Genomic DNA, 23,390 nt, shown 5'->3' with positions numbered 1-23,390 from the left:
TTACAATCATGTAGTAGGGAAGAAATAGCAAATGTGGAAGTAGAGGTTGTTGGTTTTTAAAAGAAAATATGTCTATAAGACTGAAATGCTGTAACTTTCAGTATTTTTAATTTTTTTTCATATAAAAGCCAAAATTGAAGTGTTAAAGGAAAAATACGCAAAGCTGGAAGCAAATTTTTATCAAAAGTGTGGGGTTTTGACTTGTCTTAACAACATTTTTGTAAAGGTGGGTAAGCTAGTTCCAGACATTCTTGAATGGAACAGTGACACTTTTCCTATTTTTGAAAGTGACCTTTCCGGGTGTGTTCCAAAGCCCGCTCCTAGCCTAAACCCACCCTGCTGTCATTGCTGTCAGCAGCGGCAAGACTGCCACTTGATACGAATGGGCTGGGATTACAGTCCTGCTTGTCCACTTTTATTAACTGGTATTCTGCATAAGTTATGCATGAAGGGGAATTTTTCTTTTCTTTTTTTTTTTCCTAAATGTCTCATTATAATGATTCTTCAATATGTGATGAGTAACAATTTACTTTCTTTTGCTACGTACGTACAGTCTACTGCAAATCCACCTACTTACCAATTAAGGGAGCAAAGCTATAGAACCGGTTTTCAGCAGAAAATTTCTGTTAAAATTTGGGGGCTATATATACAGCTCTACAAAGTCATGTTATGTTACAGAAGGTCATTCTGAGGATAAAACCCAGAAACCAAGGGATGTGAATACGGTTTTGGGAAGTAAAACAGGTGGCTTAACTGAACTCTTGTTTATAACACAGCGGATTTTGTGTGTGCTTTCTTAAGACTGACAGAGACGTCGAGCTTCTGCTGTTGCCAGCGCTGCTGGGGCTTTTGCCCTGCGTAAAACTCCCCGGCTGGCAGAGGGTTTGCCAGCTATAGACTTGCTATAGACTGATGACCTTCTTTCCAAGGAGGTACGTACAGGTATCTTTAGTAGCCCGTAATCCTTGCGCTACCTTGCGGTGCAAGGCGCAAGCGCAACGCGTGCTGGCTTACCTTGTGAGTCAGGGAGTGCTGTTTGAGATGGTGGGGCTGCACAAACTCCATGCCGCATTCAGTGCAGATGTATGGGCGGATGTCTTTGTGCTTCATCATGTGGTTTTGCAGCTGACTTGGGTACTGGAAGGTCTTATCGCATTCAGTGCAATTGTACTGTATAGGGCCACGGTGGGTTGTTAAGTGTCTCTTCAGCTGGGCCAGGGTTGGGAAGTCCAGACCACACTCCACACAAATGTTCTCTCGGCCACTCTCATGCTTAGACTCATGTGCTTTCAGCTCGCTGGGGTAGGCAAAACCTCTGCCACAGATCCTGCAGTTGTAAGGCTTGATGTCACTGTGTTGCATCATATGTCTCTTAAGGTGGCTGGTTTGAGTGAAAGCCTTGTGGCACACTTGGCACTTATGAGGCCGAGTGCCCTGGTGTGTCAACATATGCGTGTGCAAGTGGCTCAGCTGTTTGAAAAGCTTGCCACATCGGGTGCAAGCATGTGGCTTAATGCCACTGTGCCCCAGGATATGGGTCACCAAATTGTACTTGGATGTATAGGACTTCTCACACATGGGACATTGCCAGCGTTTCTGTTCACCACCCACATCAACATAGTAACTGTCATCTATCTGGAGGTTGACATCTACTCTTTCCACTTTCTGTTTATTTTCACCACTTTCCCTTACTTCAGCCCTCCGGAAAGGTGGCTCTGGAGGTCTTTTCATTTGAAAGGGGTTCCTGAAATGAAAGTTTGGTGGCACAATAAAAGGAAACATTAAGCCAGGGTGGACTTTAGGATAATATGGGTAAGGAGCCTGCATGAACGCTGGGCTACTAGGCCATGTCATGTTGGGCTTCACTGGTTCTTGCTTAATTGGCTTGGCTCCAAAGTGCTCCAGAGTTCTGTAGAACTGAAAACCTAAGTTGCAGAGGTCAATCATCTGGGAACTGTACTTGGCCTGTGCTGGCTGTTGGAACACCAAGGGGAGACTGGAAGAGCCTAAGTCATTGTGATCTTCAGGTCTGTCTGGTGGTGATGAGGAACCCTCGAGGGCGATAGGAGGCATTTTTGTTGGCATGCTCTTGCGTTTCCGAGACCCTCCTTCCAAGGACACCTGAAATGTTTCCATGTCTCCAAGAGGAGGAGAGCCATAGCGGAAATGTGAGAGGTGCGGTCTGAATTCTTCACCAAATGGTATTGTTCTGTGTGGCTTTGTAACAGGGCTCAGCGGCTGCAGGCAGCGGGAGAAGGGAGAGGCTCGGGTATTGTCCACATTAAAACTTGTTTCTTCATTCTTCATATTTGATTTTTTCTGTGTTGCCCAAATTCCTTAAAATAAGTGAAAAACCAAATCTCTATTTCTTTCTGTTTCTGGGTTTAACATTTTATTGACTATTTCATTGTTTTGGATGTCGCTGAGTTTTTTTTAACTAAATGCAACTAAGATTGTCTTAGGCCCATACAAGAAAAAGACCTTTTAAAACAGAATTAAATTGGTTAGTGAAGAACAAAGAATCTTTGGTCTTCCTGTGGTAGAATTGGTGGTTTAAATCAAGTTTGACCCATACAACATCTTTGCAACATAAACATGCTGTACCATGACACACTACTTGGCAGCTGAATCTGTATGGCAATGTTTCTTCTTAATTTAATTCATCCAGGCTACATGTGGGCAAAATCCTGTCCCTGGCTGTGCATGCACAGGCTCTAGAAATTGGCGGTGCATCTGAAGGATATGGCAATACAAACAATAATGTGCACATTTATAACGGTTGTGACACGAAAAGCCAAAGCCAAAAAATGTTAAGCTTCTTTGTATCATTAACATGTGCTGCTGTGAGAGAAAACAATGGCCAAGTGATCTAAGGACACTGTGTACCATCAGGTTTTGCGCCATGTTTCCTGGCTTCTCTCACTTTGTATTGTAATAAGAAGGTGGAGATTAATTTATTTTCTTTGTTTTAATCCCAGAGATATTTACCTGGCAGATTTGGGGAGGAAAGACCTTTGATGACTCTCCAAACTACATTCAGTTTTGTAGACTTAATCTAGGGGTTTTTTGTTTCTAGATAGGTGGGTAAAATCTCCACTATAAAACTAAATATAGAATTAATATCAACAACCCCCCAGGTGTTCAGAGTAATTGACACCTAAGAATGGTCTGAGGCTTTCTAGTGCTACAACATGACAAAGCAGAATAATAATTTTCTTCTGGCAAATTTTTATGCTCCACTGATCATATAGGGAGCTTCTCCTGAATTTGGAGTTCATCTAAAATATTGGTTACAAATTTTGGTTCATCCTAAATAAGGCTGCTACCTTTTGCCTTGGCTTTCTAGAGTCATAGAATAATTTAGGCTGGAAAAGACCTTTAAGGTCATTGAGTCCAACCGTAAACCTCACACTGACAAGTTCACCACTAAATCATGTCCCTAAGCGCCACGTCTACATGTCATTTAAATATCTCCAGGACTCAACCACTTCCCTGGGCAGTCTGTTACAATGCTTGATAACCCTTTAGGTGAAGACATTTTTCTTAATATCCATTCAAAACCTCCCCTGGCTGACGTGATCTGAGATGATCTGCTCCATAACCTTCCCTGTCACCAAGGTCAGACTGACAGGCTTGTAGTTCCCCAGATCCTCCTTCTTGCCCTATTTGTAGATGGGCATCACATTTGCTAACCTCCAGTCAACTGGGACCTCCCTGGTTAGCCAGGACTGCTGATAAATGATAGAAAGTGGCTTAATGAGCACTTCCACTAGCTCCCTCACTACACCTGGCCCCACAGACTTGTGCGTCTCTAAGTGGTGTAGCAGGTTGCTAACCATTTCCCCTTGGATTATGTGGGCTTCATTCTGCTCCTTGTCTCTGACTTCCAGCTGGGGCTGGGTAGCCCGAGAACAACTGGTCTCACTATTAAAGACTGAGGCAAAGAAGGCATTAAATACCTCAGCGTTTCGTCATCCTTGATGACAATATTCCCCCCCGCATCCTATAAAGGATGGAGATTCTTCTTAGCCCTGTTTTTGTTGCTAATGCATTGATAGAAACATTTTTTATTGTCTTTTGTGGCAGTAGCCAGATTAATTTCTAACCAGACTTTGTCCCTTCTAATTTTCTCCCTGCATAACCTCACAACATCCTTGTAGTCCTCCTGAGGGACGCACTGATCTGAATATGTGTGTGTGTTTGTGTACCTGCATCTATGCAACCAGACAGAAGTTAAGTTGGAAAACTAGACATATTTTTCCTCTGTCACCTGTGACATGTTGATGCTATTTATAACACCGTTCTTGGAAATGCTGGGTAGAGAGCATGAAGGTGGTTGGAGTACTAAAGACACTCATGTGTCTTTTTCAGGAAGCCCTGTGTTGGATAAACCTTCTTCTAAAGATAGATAAAAGCACATATCTGTGACCTAGTTAGGCTGTGGACAAGAATCTTAAAAACCTGCTTGCAAACAGATTACTTCTTTCTAGCAGGGCAGACTGTGGAATTATCTTTGAGATACTGTGTGAAGCCAAAGGCTCAGTGACAGAATCTTAGGATGGAAAATTTAGACAAAGGGGTCAATCAATGCACAAAGAAGGAGTAGTAATTGAAGCAAAAATTGTAGGATCTCTAAACTGATGATTCAAAACAACACCCATGATAGTGGAAAAGGCTAAAAAACAATTGCTTACAACTGTGACAAGTATATACTAATTGTACAGGGATGTGACTTTCAGTCCCTAGCTCACTGACTGGAAATAGTATACATATATATACACACTACTTATATACACTGTATTTGTGTGTGTGTATGCGTATATATGAAACATATATAAGTATGTATGTTCCATCAGAGAGCATTGTTAGGGAGTATGTACTCTGCTATGTTTCCTTGTCACCCTAAATGCCTGGGCAAAATAAGGAACACTTAGATCTTCAGGACTCTTTGGGTACAAAGGCTTGACTTATTAAGAAGGGAGAAGGGCAAGGGAATCCTCTGAATACTGAAAAAGATTCAGTTTCTTTCCAAAAGGGGAAAAAGGTTTTTTTCCAAAATTCATTTCAAGCAGAGTTAAACTCACCCAATTTGAACATAAATATGACTGTAGACCAAAATCTTCCCTTCAAAGTACGGGCCTGTCCCTCAACCATCTTTCATCCTGTGTATCTGATTCTTTCCCAGCAATACGGGCATATAATGCTTCAGAAAGCCCATAGCAATTGAGAACCCAGCTATGTTATTTACTGCTTTTGTTAGATTATTCAAATGTTGCCACAAATACAGAGAAGTGACATTATTATGTCTATGTGACAAATTATGTCTAATTTCTCTCTTGTCTCTTGGCTGCCCATTACTCCCTTCTTCCACAGCCTGTTTTATGCAAAATTTCAATCTTTCTGGAACACAGAATTATGACGGAGGCTGTAGAACTGTTTAAAATTACTAGAAAGAAATAATTTCCTTCTACTACTAACCTTTGGCTGCTTTCACTGGGTGTATGGGTTTATTTCACTGTCCACGGCCACACGCATCATGGGACCAAGCCTACAATGGAAAGTGTTTAAAAAGTCAGTGACCAGCACAATTGGAGAGGTGCTATATAATCCAACAAAAGAGCACCTAAAAGGGGAGGGAAATTACCAATTTGCAGTTTAAATATGGATCACCTTGCTGCTTCTTTTTCCCCTTCAATCTGCCAAAACCTATGATGTAGAAATTAATTGAGGAAAGATAAAATGAACTGAATAATTTTTGTTTTCAATATTTCCTAGGGACCTTTTGTTTTTCCTATATAAGCACCTTAAAAATTCTTTCTTTCTTCAGTACTTGGCATTTAAAATGTAACGCTAGGCAGCACAGTGGTGTGTGTTTCTAAACATTGAGGATAGTTTAAATCTGGATAGACATTAAAAATTATAGCACTTACCAGTAGTATTTCAGCTCCTCAGTTTTGAAAATTTGGTCTGGGAAGCTTACTGAGACAGAGGTTGCCATGCTGTATCGGCACTTAAGCATAAAATAAACCCGAAACCTAGCACTTCAGAGCTTATTAAAGACTTAATATCTTTAGAACAGACAGGCATCCTCACAGTTTCTTTCTTTACGTAAATAAACCTATTTGGAAATAAACTATTTTGAAAAATAGAACCACGAATGATCTCTCTCCCTGCACTTTCAAAAAAAAAAGACAAGACAGGCTATGGTGAGTTCAGATAGCTGTTGAGGTATTCCCACAATAGAATATCTATGCAGCAGTTAATGATGTTAACTTCCATGAAAGAGGAAGAGAGTTTAATACAGAATATGAATCATCGTTTACTTTCTCATCACCACTTATAGTATTTCTACAGACAAAGGATTTTTAAAAGGATGTAAAGCATGCTATTCGCTCTACAAGCATATGCGTTGTTACAGTCTCCCATTAATACTCTGTACTGAAGCCAACAGCAAATTTTCTTTAGGCTTCAGTAGAACCAAGATTCTGCTTCCTGTATGAAACTGCCTTCTGTCTATAGACTAACAATAAGTCCGGCCATAAAAATGTGAGGTTATGAAGTTCCTCAAGCTTAAACAGTGACTACTACTGTTCTGATTTTGCTCTTGGGCAAGACAATGGTAAAACCAGAGATGAGACCAAAATGAGTGAAAGTGATATGTACCCTTTGGCAAAGGGAAATGGGCTGCTATTATTAGGAGGTTTGCACTTGTGTTTGCTATTTCAGAAGATTAAACAGAGGAAAGTGTATGAAGCCTAAAGGTAGCTGAATAGGCTGAACAGCTTCTCTTAGCTGCAAGACAAATTCCACATTTAATTGAACATGTATGACTGTAGAAACCGTGCTCTGTAGAAGTGCATTTCTGCTGTCGTCTTGGGGCCTGAAATATTGGCAGCTATAAGGAAAGAATGAAATGTAACGGCTGTTTCTGTATTGGATGTGGTGAGGATCAGTGACAAATGACACACTATTACATGTCTTGAGCTGAAGTTGAGCATTTGGAAAGCTTCACCCTTATTGAACAACCAGCTGGTTTTTTTCAATCACTGACTTCTGTAAACTGTATTATAGAGATGATTATGGTTATCTTAACAGGTTTAATGGGATCTCCTTCATTCAGTTCACATTTCCAAATCGGTTTTAGTTTTAAATGTATTCAGTTGTGCAGCTGTTGAACTAAGCACCAAATTCTTTACTTAGTTTTCACTCATTTGCTATTTATGCAAAACTCTCATCAGTCTTGGGATCTGACCAAAGGGTCTTTACTGTGGTGAATTCATTTCATTTCCGTAGTGAAGCAGTGTTCCCTATGAATCTAGGCTACTTTGATTTAGTTGTCATACTTTGAAAATGCCAGGAATACCTGTAAAAACATGAATGTATCCATTACGGGTAACCAAGTATTTTCAGTTAGTACACATCTGATTCCTCCTTATCATTTTCCCTGCTAGTTTATTTCAATGGCAGCATGAACCCTCCATAAGCCCCTTTTTTCTTCCTGTTCCACTTCTTTTCTGCTGTCCCCAGTGTGTGAGTGAAGTCATGCAATAATGTTGCCATTCCTTTTCTACTGGGAATGTCATCATTTTGGAGAGTTGGAAAACAATAATGTGGATGTTTTTACCTATGTCTTGTCTGTTTTGCTGATTTTATGGTCCATCTTGAGTAAGAAGTTGGACTAGGTGGTAATAATGTTCCATATCTGTAAAATCCATGCACCTGCTTGTCATTTGCACAGTCAGATTTTTGGGTTTAGGTGCTGCTTTCGTGAATGATGCAGAAGTTCTAAATATGCTCAAAAAATTTAGAGTTATTTCAACACTAGGTCCACTAGATATTGACTCAAACTGCAATTGTTATTCAATAATGCATTATTTGTATAGTTTTTTTCAAATTAATATATTTTATTTACTCTAGGCTTGAGTGACTATAGTCATTAGAGGAGGGCAAAAGGTAAAAGGTCATGTTCAAACCCATACCAGAACATTTCTAAAATCAGTGTCAACTCTACTCTCATATTCTTTGGAGAAGTCCATGGCAGGTGTGTTTTCCATCCATGTTCTCCAGGAATAAATATCCATATTTCAAGCATATAAATTTGAAAAGTGAACTCCAGTAACATATACTGAGTGTATTATAACATACTCAAGCCGAGTATATAAACTGAGTAGATGTTATATATAAGCTGAGTATATGGTAATAAATCCAAATTAGCCTTGATGTCCTTATACTACATTATTTGAAGTTAACCTAAAAGTTTATTTACATTTTAAATGAAGACAGCACTTTTCCTGCCATGGTGTGGAGACAGGAGAAGACAGAAAAACTACCTTGCAAAAATAAACATAGGTTTAGGGCAAGTATCCAAAATCAATGAGTGTAGATACTGACTAGGGAAACAAACTTTGGGGAAGCCTTAGAAAAAAACAGGCCTGAGCTGGGAATAGTAGCCATTGTGGAGTTTAGTCAAATCTTTTCCAATACCACTTCTACAAACACTTGTTTTCTCACTCTCAAATACATGTTGACCTGGTGTCAAATGAAGTCCATGATTTAACCATCAGCTTAGTTGTCTTCTCAGATAAGGCTTCTTGTCCCATGCTTTTTATGAGACAGATATGTCTGCTCAAATGCAGAACACTATCAAGATAAAGATATTGCCATAAATATTGCTCTTCCCCTTTTGGATTACTGTCATTAATAGAATTGGAAACAAGTAAACAATTGTTCATGAAAATGACCTGGAATGACTGAAAATGAGAAGTGGACCAGATCAGGTTTTTTCTTCTTACATTCTCAGTATGATATTACTGAGGAGCTCGGTGTCTTTTCACTTCTCCCTGGGAAATTACCTTCATCTGCTCATATCAGGCTTCAGGATAAAACTTCTTTCCATCAGCAAATTTGTTTTTCTTTCTCAGCAAGTACTTGGTAAAGGAAAACTGATAACCTTGGTAACTGCCTAGGGCATAATTAGAGCTTGCTAAGGCTCATGAAAGACTTCCAATGAACCCTGAAACTATCCTCCAAAATTTCCCATGTTATTTGTTATGGGTTCTGTTGTCCAATGAGATATGAACCCACCTATGCCATACTTTTGACAAGTGTATTGTATACATATGAAAAAATAACTTATATTCTGAGACAATATTTTAATAGATGGTAACCTTTGCAGACAAACTTAATGGAAATCATGCAATCACACACCCAAGAAACCTAATTGATTAAAAAATCTGGTGCATTTAAACAGCTTAACATGACACAGTAAACAGATGCAACAAGGAATGAACTTTCAAAGATATCTTATGAATTAAATAATCACTTTTACCTTCATTGACTCTGTTTTGACATGTCTTCTTTGCTTCATGTTTGAAGTTTGGTCATTTTAGATATTCCTTCTGCTCTAAGGACTTCCTATGCAGTGTAGTTGCATTAATATTGTCTGAGAGATAACACCAATACAGAGAAAGGAGTCTTCTCTCAGAAAACTCTGCAATAGAAATACCTTCCCTGCATTGCCTTTGTTATTCCCAAATTTTAACATTTTTACTTATATAATTTTGTTTTATTTTAGCTAGGAAATGCAGAAATTTAGGAAACATGCCTACTTGCCTGCACTGCCTATAGAGTGGCTTTTGGAATCATCTTGGATAGATGTGTAACTTGGTTTTGTACTCATTTTTCAGGGAGCAAGATATTATGAACACTTTACAGGAGTATAGTTACTTTGGTATTTCTTCTAATAGAGAAAATGCTTAAAATAATATCAAAACAAATGCACATTCACTTTTCCATAACTTACAGATTATTTTTGTTTTGATAATTATTGAAAGTGTTAAACTAGATTCTGAGATTTTCTCTGCTTAAAGTCTGGAGCAGTCCCACCACCCACCCTGCCAAAGGTCGGGCACTGTTTGTGGCATCAGATGTGCTTATAGAGCGGTTTATGGCAAAATTTGCTTTTCAGTGGTGGCATTGACTAGATTGAAATAAATTGTCTAGTGCTGTAGTGAGGTAGCTATAGATGTTTTTCTTCTCTCCAGTATACGCGCTGTGTTCTCAGCTTAGCCAAATGGTTTATTATTCCTCTCATTCCTTCATTTAGCAAAACCTTTGCTAACAATTCCACTACTTTTCTGTTGCCTAACAAGACAACAGAGGTGGAGGTCACAGAGCAGTATGGCTGGGTTGGCCACTGAACTTCTGCAATAGGGCCTTACTGGTAATACCCCAGTGGTACTTAAACCTCATGGACCACCTCTAGTCATTTCAGTGTATGTACAAAGTGCCCGGTTTAGGCTTGCTGCTGTTTTGTTTGTCTTTATTTCTCTTTTTCTTATCCTCCTTTCTCCTTTTTTTCCTTTTTTCTTCCTCTTTGTGAGTTTTCTTAGTTCTTCTTTTATGTTTCCTTCCCTCTTCACTTCTCTATTCCATCTGTGGTTCACTCCCTCTCTGCTTCTGTATTATAGATGTTAAAATGTTCAGCAACACATAGAAAACCTGGATAACAAAGTGAATTTTAAGTCCACAGGCTCTGAAGTGTTAACTTTTTACACAAAGTCACCCCAGACCACAGCTACACATGGTGGGAGCCTGCAAGGCACAGCAAATTATCTGGTCTAAAAGTGTGCGAGGGCACAAAGATTATATGTCCTCAGCTGAGCACCTCCACCTGCCTGATTCTCTGGTACCAACAGGGAATTAAAGGCTGCTTTGGGGTGGGGAGGAAGGGGAGAGGGGACAGCTGTTTGCTGGCAGAGCTCTACTGCTGGGTCCACAGCGCAGCCCTGCCCAATCTCTGCCCACAGCAGGATGGGCTCTGGCCCAACCACTTGCCTTTTTCTTTCCCTCCACAGAAACCTGCTAAGTGTAACCTGGAACAGAGCTGCTGGTGAGGTATGGGAGCGTGCAAAACCAGCCCTAGCAGGTCAGGCTACTAGTATAGCTAACCCAGGAGGCTGGTCCTGTGAAGAGTATAAGAAACAGGTGAGTGAGTATCATGAGAACTGTCCAGCATTGTCTTCAGGCTTCCAGCTGTCTATAGACAGCTCAGAGCTTTCTTGATCCAAAGATGTGGCATTTGGTTTTTTTTCTTATTCGATGAAGGATGGATGTGGATGAAAGTTATTTAATATAAAAATCTAAAGGCAATCATTTCTTGTGGGATGAGGGGTGTAAGGAGATAGGTGCTGTGTCCTGGGGAAGTGAGATACCTTCAAGTGCTTTGAATGGAGGGTCTGGTACCTCCAGAGATTCAGTGAGGAGCCAGGGCAGTGAGACTTGCACTGTGCACAGGTGAGATGCCCAGCTACACCCTTCTCAATCTACCTCTACCTGAAGCACTTCTATTTCTTAAGGTCCCCTGAAACCCATGTGTACTGCAGGTTATTTCACTGACGCCCCACTTTCCATCTCCCCACCAGCTCCCTCAACAGCTGACCCTGTCCTGCTTCAATTTCTCCCATCTTTAGAAACCATTATTTTGCCACTGTAGAGCTGGATCACTTTTGCTGATAACCCTTTAGCTTCATATTCTTACTGGTTTGGGTTTTCTAAATGTACAATGCCTCTCTTTTTTTCACCAAAAAAAGAGCGCCAAATACATTCATATTCTGAAGAGAAGTTTGGGGGATATGCAGGGCTGAACCATTGCCTCAAGCAGGCTAACCAGCATGTGGCACTGGGCTGCATTTGAAGGCACTCCTGTGTTCATGTCAAAAAGAAATTGTCTTAGGTATCCAGATTAATTTTGCCACTTTTGAAAAGAGGAGAAAAAAGCAAGGCTGAGAGCTGTAGTCCAGGGAATGAGTACAGGTCTCAGTTTTGGCTGAGGATGTACCTTAATGAATTGCACTCACCCATAATGGACCCTCAGTTCCTTCTTCCGGATCTCTGGCACTGCAGCGGGGGGATTACAAGGCAGAATGAACTGAAAGGAGCCTGATGCCATAGCCAAGCCATAAATGCAGTCACTCATGAGGGTGAAGAGCCTTTAACTTTCGATAAACCTGGAGAAGTGACACCAGGATGGGAGCCCAGACCTATCTCTAGAGGGATGGAGTCGGTAGCCCCTGACCACCCCGTCTAATTATCTCTGCTCCCTGCCCCTTGCTATTTGTACTTTTGTCTGTGTAATGGCCTAGCTCCAGCCAAAGGAGGGCAGGCCGGGCTCTAGTCAGGGCCCTCCCTTACAAGGCTAGAGGTGCAGGTCCAAACTCCTCAGGGAGGAGGAGGGAAATGAACCAAAGTCTCCCACCTTGTGGCCGTTACGTTTGGCACTGACTACGATGTCATTGGTGTATGTTCAGTTTCATACAAATATTCTTGCGGGACCGGGTCCCCAAGAGCACTTGGGCATAGGTATACTGAGTTTCCAAGATCCTGCCCAGACTTCAGGGCTGACTGGACCAGATTGGCCATGATGGTGACATCGAGAGCACATATCGTAGCAGAGCTTCACATGTGAAAAGCTTAACTGGTGCCAGCAGACCAGGTGGAAATGCAATTTGATCCTGCCCTCACTAGTTATTGGAATTAACAATGGGTTGGTCAGCTCAGTTAATTACTCAGTTAACCGATGGCAGTAATTCATCCTAAGTGACTGCCCTAATTCTCTCCCTAACATCATCCATGTTGTACTGAAATCATTATGGAAAATCTGGGGTGTAGCTGAGAACAAGAGCTGGGATTTGGCTGTTATGAGGTGATGCCAGAAAGACAAATTTCTTCCTTTTCTGAAGTGGATAAGGAGCTCTCATGTCAAAGGCTGGAACCATGGATCTGCCTCTGCTTTTATAAAGTATGTGGAGTGACTTTAATCACTGTTTATAGAAGTCCTATCACTCTATCCCTGTTTCCTGTCTACTTCCATATCTGCCACTGCAAATTAAAGTAGTATTTTTTTGGCACCATAGGAATCCTATGTATTAAATAGTTTTTCCTCTGGAAAATTAGCAAATAACACTAATGAAGTTTTAGGATTTTTTTTCTCACTATACAGATATTATAAGAGACAGGGTGAACAGAATACAAATAAATAATATAAGGAAGGGTCTTGTAGTAAAACAGTTGTATTGAATAGAGTGTGGAATCCTTGAAAGAACACTTTGGACATAATCTTTCCACCTACAAAGCATAATCATTAAACAATATAGAGTGAAGTGGAGACAGAGAGATTTTGAGCTGTACACTAGTATTATTTTAAAACAAATAACGGAGCTATGCAGAACACCCAAATTTAGAATGATCAAAAAAGCATGCCCTTCTATAACCTTCATGCTGTCCTGCTTGGGCTGTTGTTTTGAAAGTAAACCTTTCACTGGCATTCATGACCTTTAAAAAGGAAATAGATTGAGCTTTCCTTCCTACTGTAGTCCCAGTGTCTTTATCACCTCTATGGAGGCCAGAGAGATGGTCTGGTCTCCTCCCACCTCTTTGTTATCTTAAAGGGTAGCTAAGGGCTACCTTCAGCCTTGGTTCTTCAAGCCAGCCAGCTGGCACCCTCCTAAGCCATTAGGAGAAGGGTTGGAGAAGGGCCAAGGGAGAAGAGAGTGTGGGAGAGTTTTCATAGAAGGTCTCCACAAAAAATCAGTTTTTTAATGAAAGTCTAGTTTTACTTAAACATGGAGCAGTATTATTAGTCTTCAGCAGGATCATTGCTTTTTGTATTTATTTTGCATTCAATTCTGTATTTCACACAATTTAAAACTCATAGTGAAACTGAAGGTTGCTAAAAAGTGGTAGGTATCGTATGTTCTGGTAAGTTATGCCATATCCTACAAGAATTGAAAGAAGAGGATTTCATCCAGAAACTGACTGAATTAGGAAAAACATATCTGCTACTGAACACTTCTCTTGGTGTCCAGTTCATTAAAAGTAATTACCAGATGATGCTTTCCTAGTCATTTAGGGGAGATGAATAAATTTGATTTCAGCTGAAGTTTGAGCAGACTTCTTGTTGGAAAAGCTGCTTGTCTGAAAAGACTGATTAATCCCTATTAACCTTTATTACTCACTTGTAATTAAGCTGGCTCAGTAGTGACTTAGAAATTTGTCTCTGAACATAAGTTCAGTAGGAAACACAGCAAAGGAATTAGAGATGTCCGTGCCATTCCTAGGACACCACTGTGTTTATTTCTGTTGATACCCAAATAAAAAAAGCTAAGAATCATGAGCAAGGAGACAGAGTTAAAAATGTCTCTTAAGGCAAATTACTGGGGCATTGGAGGAAATTCATTTTGATATATCTGCACTGTGATCAGGGAGCTGTGCTTTCCAGACTGCCAGAGCATAAAATCTGTGTTAAAGCATTGAAACTGTGCTGAATATGTATTTATTATTCAGAAAAATTATCACCTTCAAATAAATCTCACAATTGCATTCAAATGAAGGGTTCATTTTTTAAAATCCGTTTATTTTCTTTAAAGAGAAATGTGCTTAGTTCTTCAGTTCCAGCATAAAATGGTATTTTTGACTGATCATGTGAAGTGCCTGCAAGGAAGTAATTTAAGATAACTTCATCTCCGTCTTTGCCCTTCACCTGTGATGCTAAAATTGGATCTTCTTCTTGACAGAACAGCAAAAAGCAAATGCTTTCCCTCTCTGATTCCCAAAATGCATTCTGCATATTTCTCTTAATTATCATATTAACTTCTAGAAAGTTTTAAAAATAAGCACTAGTTTGTTGCGACAGCTAAAGAAAATCTGAAGTTTAAAACAAATGTTATATTACGGCTGTGATTTTGATCAATTGGAAAACAAGCTCCTATGTAAATCAACTAACAGGGAAAAATTCTTCAGGTTAATTATTTTAAACTGAAACAGATTTAAAATGTCAGTTTTACTGGATTTAGTAAAATAGCATACGGAGTGGGAATGGCAGATCAGACTTAGCCAAATGTCATCAGCAGATACTGGAACAGAGACTAGAGCTACAAACAAATAAGAAATTACTTTTTGCCAAAAAAAAAAAAAAAAAAAAAAAAAGAGTGAGAAGAAACTCAACATAGTTTGAAATCTGAAAATCTGAACATTTCCCAAACCACTCTAGTACTAATCCTTCACCGTTAGTAATGCGAAAGGCTTGTTCTGGATACTAACTCTGTTCAGATTTTCACCACAAGAAAAAGGAAAACAAAAAAAATCAAACTACTGTGATTCTACCCCATTACTAAGAATGGCCAACCAGGAAGATAAAATGAAGGTTTGTAAAAAAAACACCCTATATACTAATATAACCCTTTCTTTCAATCCCACCCCACCCCACACCCAACACTCTGTTCAGGGCTTTTTCCCTGGTAAAATACGGTGTGTATAAATAATATATATGTATAAATAAAATACATGTCACAAAAGTGACACATATGAAAACGTGGAATATTTGATAGAACTTCTTGCTGTGTTTTGAGAGAAATAGCAGGCAAGACTGTGGTATGGGCAGGGGGACATTACCCAGAGGACAAATAGTTGTGTGAATTCTGTTCCAACTTACTTTCCGGACCACATTCAATGCCTTCCACTGAGTGCCTGTTCCTGCATTTTTTTCTGTGCCTAGTAGGGAATGAGCTAGTGAAAATCCTCACTGCAGTCATTAGAGGGAATCCCAAGTCCTGACCCATTTGCCTATGGAATCCAGTGGTATCTGTTCAATCGCATTTCCTTACCTATGGTTTAAGCTTGCGGGGGGGGTCCCATTTTGTGGAGCACGAAAAAAGAAGTCAATGTATTTGGGATCAAAAGGCTTTAATTAACATTTTGAATTTCTGGCAGAGGGAAGAGCAGATATGGAGGAGGAGTTGGTCAGCACCATTTCTCTGGTGCATGTGGTTACTTCCATAGCATCCTGACAAAATGCTACAGACATACAAAATTATTCTGGAACCCTTGGTGACTTCATATTGTGAGTGCAGCATTATGCAGAAAAACTGTTTGATATAACAGTCGTGTTGGTGTGATTCCTTGTTGTGGCGCTGTGGAAAAAAAAAAGTACTCTTTTCCTGCACCTTTATAAATGTATGGGTTTAGTTTCTGGTAAACCTATGGGCACATTGTTGTCAGCTTGCTCTTCCAGGAGATCCTCTACAGTTTTCTGGAATTCCTATCACAGGACAACAGTTTTGGACAAATACAGGGCACTCTTCATAGCTTCAGAAACCTGCACTAGGGAACTAGTCCAGCATGGGCTGGTGCCTACCAGGCAGTTCAGCCAAGTTCTGCTGTTCCTTAAAAGCTGACAGATGCTCTGAAAACAGGTCATTCCTTTCCTTTTCACCTCCTGATATTGTTTTCATTATACATGTAATCTAAATACTTTTAAGAAAAGGTAAACGTGTAGAAAAATATCCTGCTACACAGAAGTACTGTATGAAAGACACTCCCCTTTTCAAATAAAGATCCTTACCTGGAGCTGAAACACCAAGCTGAAGCACTAATTGCTTTGTAGAGCACATTAGAGAGAGGACTAAACATGAAATAGAAACTATATTCCAATGTGTTCTTCCTGGATATATTTAGAGTAGGTATATTTGAGTTTGATTTAAATCTTGTGTATTGGGTGTTGGTACGAGCACATACAAGAGTGCCAATTTACAAAGTCTTTAGTAGCAGATACTTAAGCATGGATCCCTCTACAAAACAAAAGGTTTTTTGTCACTGCAGAAAGAGTCTAATAGTTCATTGCAAGCCTAACCAGAGAAGACTAAAGCATAAGTGGCTTTGCACAGTCAGGAATAGCAACAAACCAGTGAAGAGGAAGACTGGAGGTCATCTGTCCCTCCCAGCCAACGCACTTGTGGCTGGTCAGAGGGCCTGGTGTCAGAATAATCGGCTCCCCAAGAAGGGGCAAAGCCCCTGCTCCCATCCCAGAGCCACGACACCTGCTCCTCCACCCTGAGAACACCACCCTGCAAAATTCTTTCCATGCGGAGAAATTAGGTGGTTTCTATTCTTCATCGGGCTTCCAGAGAGAGGACTGCGTGGGAAAATGCCTGCTTGCTGTGCACTAGTATTCCTTCTAGTACAGCATCATCTAAGAATATCAACTCAAAATGTATGACCCTTCTCACCGCCTTGCTTTCAATTTCAAATCAGTTGTACCTTTCTCTAATTTGTTACCAAAAGTGATGTTATCAATGCGAGAGACTCAGTTTACCTTGTAGCTTTTCATAATTAAATGAACCTTCAGATTCACTGAACATTTGTATTTTTCAGTGTTCTTTGAATTCTAGTGCTACTAACAAGCACAAGCAGCTACAAAGTTGGATGTTTCCAGATTTACTTTTTATGAATATTGGCAAGGGGAAAATAGGTTTCCAGGAAACACTTTTTTTATCCTAAGTTTTTTCTTTTAAATCACATGAATTCTTGCACACCCACAAAGTAGAAGGAAAATGTGTCAGTTATTTTACCTTTCATAGTAGAAGAGAGAGGGAAGAGAAAGTAAGAATAATTTTTTTTCATCCTTCATTGAAATAATTAATAATGTGTGTTTCTAACATACAAAGCAGGAAATAAGGAATGAAAGTAAAAAAAAAAAAAAGCAAATATCCACATAATTTCTTCCCATAAATCCAGAGCACAAAAATATTTTCTTTTAATATATGATTACTGAGCTTAATTACTTCCAGTGACATTAAGTCTTCTCAAGACATTAAACATTATTGGTTTAGAAGGAAAATGCTGTATTTTGCTTATCAAGATCAGGGTAACACTAGTATAAAACCGTTTATTTTACAAAAGCAACTCACAAAGGTATTAAATTTGGAAGGAACTAAAAGAAATATTAAATAATATTTTTCACTGGATCATTAGTATTTTAGAAGCCAAGCAAGAAGGACTAGTCCCTGCTAGATAGATATAAAGAAAAACCAGACATCCAGCATGCAGTTCCATACGTGTTTTAAATAATCAATAAGTATTAACTTAGGCCTCTTCATTGGCTGAAAATCTGAATATCATCCATAATATTCCGCTGCATTTTAACAGCAATGGAGAGCTGGGGTCTCAGTTTCAGAATATCAGCTTTCCAGCAGAGAGAGGATAATCTCAAGTAATCTTTTCTTCTTGTTTCTTTCTTTTTAAAGGCTTCACATTATTTGTCTCTCTCTAATTCTTTCTTCCCTAAGCTGACATTCCTTCCTTTTCAGTGGTCTTCTGGGATAGTACACTAGAATGGGGAAAACTACTGCATTTAAGAAAAAAATGCTCATTTAGTTTTAACAGGCGGCCTATTTTTAGAAATCAGTTGGGGTATAAAATTATTCCTTCATATAATTTTACAGCTCTCTGTAGCAGTCTACACAGCACTTGTAAGGTTATGTTTGAAGAAAGCAGTTTGTTTCATGGAATTAATTACTACTGCGGAACAGGCATCAGTGCTCAGAAGCTGTGGGTCATTTCTTATCAATTAATAAGAGGCTACTTTTCCTTACACACCTTTGCCCGACCCGTGTCCTTAAACCACGGCCAGAGAAAAATGCTGCTACCTTATGCAGCCTTTAAGGCTTTTGTTTCTTAGGGTGGCCTTCTGCTGACATGTCTGGCTGAGTGGAGTGGCCCATTCAGATAGATGTCGTTCTGCATCATCAAGGCGTTGCAGTATCAAGGATTGGAAACAATAGAAATGCTTTCTGGGGTAATCCATACTCTTCTGCCTCTCCATACAAGGCTTGTCTTGGGTTGCTACGATGGTTCATACCCCTGTGCTTCTCCCATTCTAAATCCTGCATATCTACCTGGTGTTACTAGAAATGGCACCTAAAAGACATGTCAATATGTTCATTTGTCAGATGCACATCATGCCTCTCAGTCCACCAGTATCTGCTCTACATCCAGATAGTCCTAAGGCAAGGCTGTTATTGAGGTGGTTGTTTGGAAGAATGTGAAAACAATAAAAAAATCCTTAAAATTCAAAGATTCAAATTATCCCCTGGTCAAAAATTTATGTTAGAGATGCCAAAATGTTACCAGGAACGTAACGCAGTGCTGCTATTCTGCATCCAAAACTCACATTCTCAACAGTTTTCACTGTTAAAGAAGTTGGTCCTAAATATAAAAAGGCAATTGACATTTACAGAAGGACTTTTATCAGTTTTTATGCTTTTTGAATCAGGCCTGTTAACTTGGGATTTCCATGGGCTACAACTTTTTTCTGTAACATCTTTGCCATCATTGGTGTAGTTTTGTTTTTATTTTTCAGAACAAAAGCAAAATCTGTCTATATTTTGTTTCTTTATAACTGAGAACAAACCAAATGGAAATAGTGGCTTTAAATAATTCTCTGAAAATATACATACACTGACCATTTACTTATGTGTGCTATATACATTGCGATGGATTTTAGCAATAGAAGCAATAAGATTTTAAGCAAAATAAACAGATCCTCTCTCCTTTTATTCTTGGTTTATTGCTTCAGTATTTTTTTTTTTTACAATGTTGAGGTGAATAACTGAAAATTAATTTCACAAACATTTAATTTGTGCCATAAGCTGGCAGTAGATCTGTACTCAATCCAGCCTCAGACTGTATCCTTCTCTGCTTGTAAGTATCTCAGCAATGTGGGATAAGGATAACACATCAGCCAAAAATCTCCTCTTCCTGACAGCTCAAGAAAGCTATTAGTTGTGTTTCAAATTACCATTGTAGTAAATCGTGTTACAGTTATCCCAGCAATAAATTATACACTGTGAAAACAAATAAACTCTAAATTGTTGCAAAGTTGTATTATTTGAAGGAAAAGTAAACCCGATGGGTGAAATCTAAGAATTAAATTCGAAATTCAAGGATTTTTTTTTAATTGTCAAATTATTGAGCATGCCTTTAGAAATGCTCTTTCTGTGTCCTCATTATTGGGGAATGGGTTTAAAAATAGCATGTACTGCTTTTGGCCACCTACTATGAATATGAATGCACATATTCTTATTTACATGTTTCAGACAATCTCTTTCAGAGAAAGAATTTATTATATACATGGTCCAAATCACGATTACATTAACGTTTGGTATTTTCAGAAGAAAATCTGTACCTAAAGGTACCTAAAGGCTGCAACTGGCTCCTACCTACATGGTAAACTGAACTTCGGAACTAACCAGATCAAAACTTACAGGTGATTGCAATCCAGACTAACACTCTGCAGTTTGAGCAAAATACCATTCCAAATAGAGTTTTAAAGTTTAGGAGACTTCCCTACTTCTCACTTGAAGTAAAAAGTGGTTTTCCAGATGTTTGACGTGTAACTGTCAAAATAGCTGTCGAAATCAGGTATTTAATTTGAATCAGTATTTAGTCACGTAAAACATAAGTCCAGGTATCCCAAGCAAAAAATGTGGCAAGTGATTTTCATGGCAATGTCTGGCATTTGCTTGCTACTGGCAGAGGGTTCTTTGTGGGTTAAGTAAAACCAAATAATCCTAATAATTGGTACCAAGCTAGACCAAGCTGCAACATTAAGCTACGGAGTTCGAGAAACAAGTTATTTCCACCTTCTTTGGCGGATCCCATCTACTGCTCCTAAAGTCTACTGCTCCTAAAGCGAAGGGAACCTACAACTTACCCAGAAATCGGGCTGAATTTGGGGTAGATCACTCCATCCTATGGAAAAACTTGCAGAAAGACGCCAGATAGAGGGGGAAGAAAATCCTTTTCACTAGTTGGTTCAGCGAGGGGTGAGAGCAGAGGGCTGTCCCGGGGCGGAAGCGCAGCCCAGGTGCCCTGGCGGGAGCGGGCGCGGGAGCGGGAGCGGGAGTGGGCATGGGAGCAGGGCAGCTGAAGCTGCCCGCCAGCCCTCTGTGATGCCTGCCAGCCATGTGGAGCCGCTCTGTCCAGGCTCCAGGCACCCTGCAAAGGACCCTGCGCTTCAGAGAGCTGCGGCTTGAAGAAACACTGGATCAGAAGATGAACGAGCTCTTCTTCTGTAGAGAAATGGACACCTGTCCTAATGCTTCCCTCCACCTCTGCCTTCTGCTTTATAAAAGCGTGGGGAGCATTTTTGTCTTCCAATATTTGAAACATACTCTTGCATCCCATCACTCATTTTGCATGCTATTTCTGATCATTCCAATACATTTACGCCCAGCAAGAAAAATAATATCTACAATAATACCAACAGCAAAATAACAAACATAAACAACATCCTATTACTGATGCTGGTGATCATCCTCGGTGTGTTATATACCGCACAACATGAACTTTTTCTTTTTTTTTTCAAGCAAGAACGTAGAACTGTCTTACCATGTCTTAAATGTCATTGTTCCTAGACTAATCATATACACAGATGCGTAGACATAAACATGTGTAATGATAAACACAATACAGTTTGAAGGGAAAAAAAGAAGCCCTAGTAATTCTTCTCCCACTATAGCTCAGGTTGGTGCATTGGAGCAGACTTCACTAGTGGCAGATGATATATCAATTTGCATATGACATAGCTTCTCTCTCTCTTTCAGCAATGGCCCAATGAATCTGGCTGAAACATTCAGGATAAATTAACAAGATCCTTGTAACAGAAGCCATATATGCAAAATTCACAGCCAATTGTGTTATGAATATTATCAGCCTCACTGGAAAACACTTTCTTGTCTGCGTTGGTTAAACTGTATGTTATTATCACCAGTATCCACAGTGTAAATATACTGCTTGTCAATGCAAATGGTTATTATCTTTTTATCAGTTAAATGTGTATCTGATTAATGGCTTTTCTTAACACAAAAGCATATATATTGCACTTCTAAAGAGTTAACTATAAAAGTATTTTTACTTAACTTACCAGTTGTTGAAGCTGGAAGGAGTCTTGCCCTAAACTCTCTACCTGCTTTCATGTTGGTAATCTCTGTCTTGCTCTCTCTCTCTCTCCCTCCCTCGTGCAGAGATTGCAGTAAACTTAGAAAACTAGCAGGGACAGTGTTTCAAATGACTTAAGAAAGAGAACAGGAACAATCATTTTGTTCTCTTTTTTTCAGATGAGTACAGTACCTTCAGAAAGAAGGAAGGAAGGGAGGGGAGAGGAAGTCAACAACCCTTTGCTTTCCTGCAAAAAAATAAGGAAACAGCAGATAGCAATCTCGTTTTCTCTCAAACAAAATGTTTGGAAAAATAAATACATCCAAACCAAAAGGAATTCCTCAAGTATAATATCTGCATTATTGGCTTCATAAAACCTACTTTACAGCTTGCTATGTGCAACTACGTGAAATGAATTTCCGAAGTAGTGGGTAGGGAAAAGACACCCATATCTTATGCAGAACAATTAGCCATAAGCTTGCACAGATAATTCAGGCTTTTACTCTAGAGAAGGAGTGATCATAGACGTAGACACATATCTTGTTTCCACGGTGATATGGGTACAAAAATTCCTAAAACCAGTCTTTACTGTGATCACAAGAAAACTACACATTGGATAGTTATAGAATGCTGTGAAATAAAAAGGGAGGTGAAAGGGGTCACAAAAATGGTAAGGTTCATAGCTTGGTATTGGAGTTGCAGTGACAAGTAATTGATCTTAAAGGATTGCACTGTAGAAGGCATCATGATTTATCCAAACAAAACCAATATTCTGTGTTCTAGGACAGATTTCATACTTCATTTTGTTTCTTTCTTTCCCCACTAAACATATTTTGACAACCAGATACTGGCCAGCTGTCTGGAGTTATACTTGGGATAAGTTTAGTCCTTTGTGCTCCACTGTGGTTTTGTTTGCTAATGTTTTCCCCTAACATTATCTATCATCTGAAGTCCACCTATAGTGATTAGATGCTCTCTTTTTGTCCCCACTATTTTTTTTTTTTTCATTCTAATATTCTTGCCAGTAAACACCGTCACACTGTTGCTGGGACTGCATTTTCAGTCAGCCTTACAATGTGTTACCAAAGATGAGGCCTGCTCATGGATGAGCAATTCAGAGTTGAGTTCTGTGAAAGACATAAAACAAAAAGCCATTCTGTTATAATTGAATAGGCCTTCTCCTATAAATCATGCATCCAGACTTTGCTCTGGGAGCAATAGCTAGATGAATGTTGCTGAAGTAAATTCAGTTATTGCTGCAAATCCAATGTTAATGGGAGGACAAGTTGGTACACTATCTCATAAGGATTATTATTTCTTCTATTGTACAATAAGGAGAATTGATAAGCTGCAAAGCAACATAGGAAGAAGATCTTTGGCACCTGTGTTCCTTCATGCAGTTCCTGGTGCCATTTCCAGAAGACATCTAGCAATGATTTGGCCAGAGAGGCTTTTATTTTAATATTCAGAAACTGAAAGTTTTGATAATGGGTATCAGTAGTTGACAGAGCAGTGCAGGTGCTACGAGTGATCTCTGGCCTTACAACATCACCAGTGTTTCCTGGAATGGGCAAAAGCTTAACAGGAGGGTGAATTTTAAAAGCAAAAGAATGCAA

At 39.4% G+C, this 23,390-nt stretch overlaps 1 protein-coding gene across 1 annotated transcript in view; it reads right to left on the bottom strand.

Annotated features, from left to right (window-relative positions):
• LOC309415461 (zinc finger protein 366-like) overlaps positions 1-21,812 on the bottom strand; it is a gene marked incomplete at both ends in the record, with an annotated part of 31,608 nt that extends 9,796 nt beyond the window's left edge. The window contains 2 exons of the mRNA XM_082012995.1: positions 1,015-2,336; positions 21,761-21,812. Of these exons, the coding sequence (XP_081869121.1) occupies positions 1,015-2,336; positions 21,761-21,812 (1,374 nt within the window). The remainder of the gene's footprint in view (positions 1-1,014; positions 2,337-21,760) is intronic.
• Between the last annotated feature and the right edge of the window lie 1,578 nt (positions 21,813-23,390).

Source organism: Phaethon aethereus, assembly GCF_964289735.1.
Source record: "Phaethon aethereus genome assembly, chromosome: Z".
NCBI classification, from domain to species: domain Eukaryota; kingdom Metazoa; phylum Chordata; class Aves; order Phaethontiformes; family Phaethontidae; genus Phaethon; species Phaethon aethereus.
The sequence above is the reverse complement of the archived record's forward strand: the minus strand, read 5'-3'. Positions and strand labels throughout refer to the sequence as shown.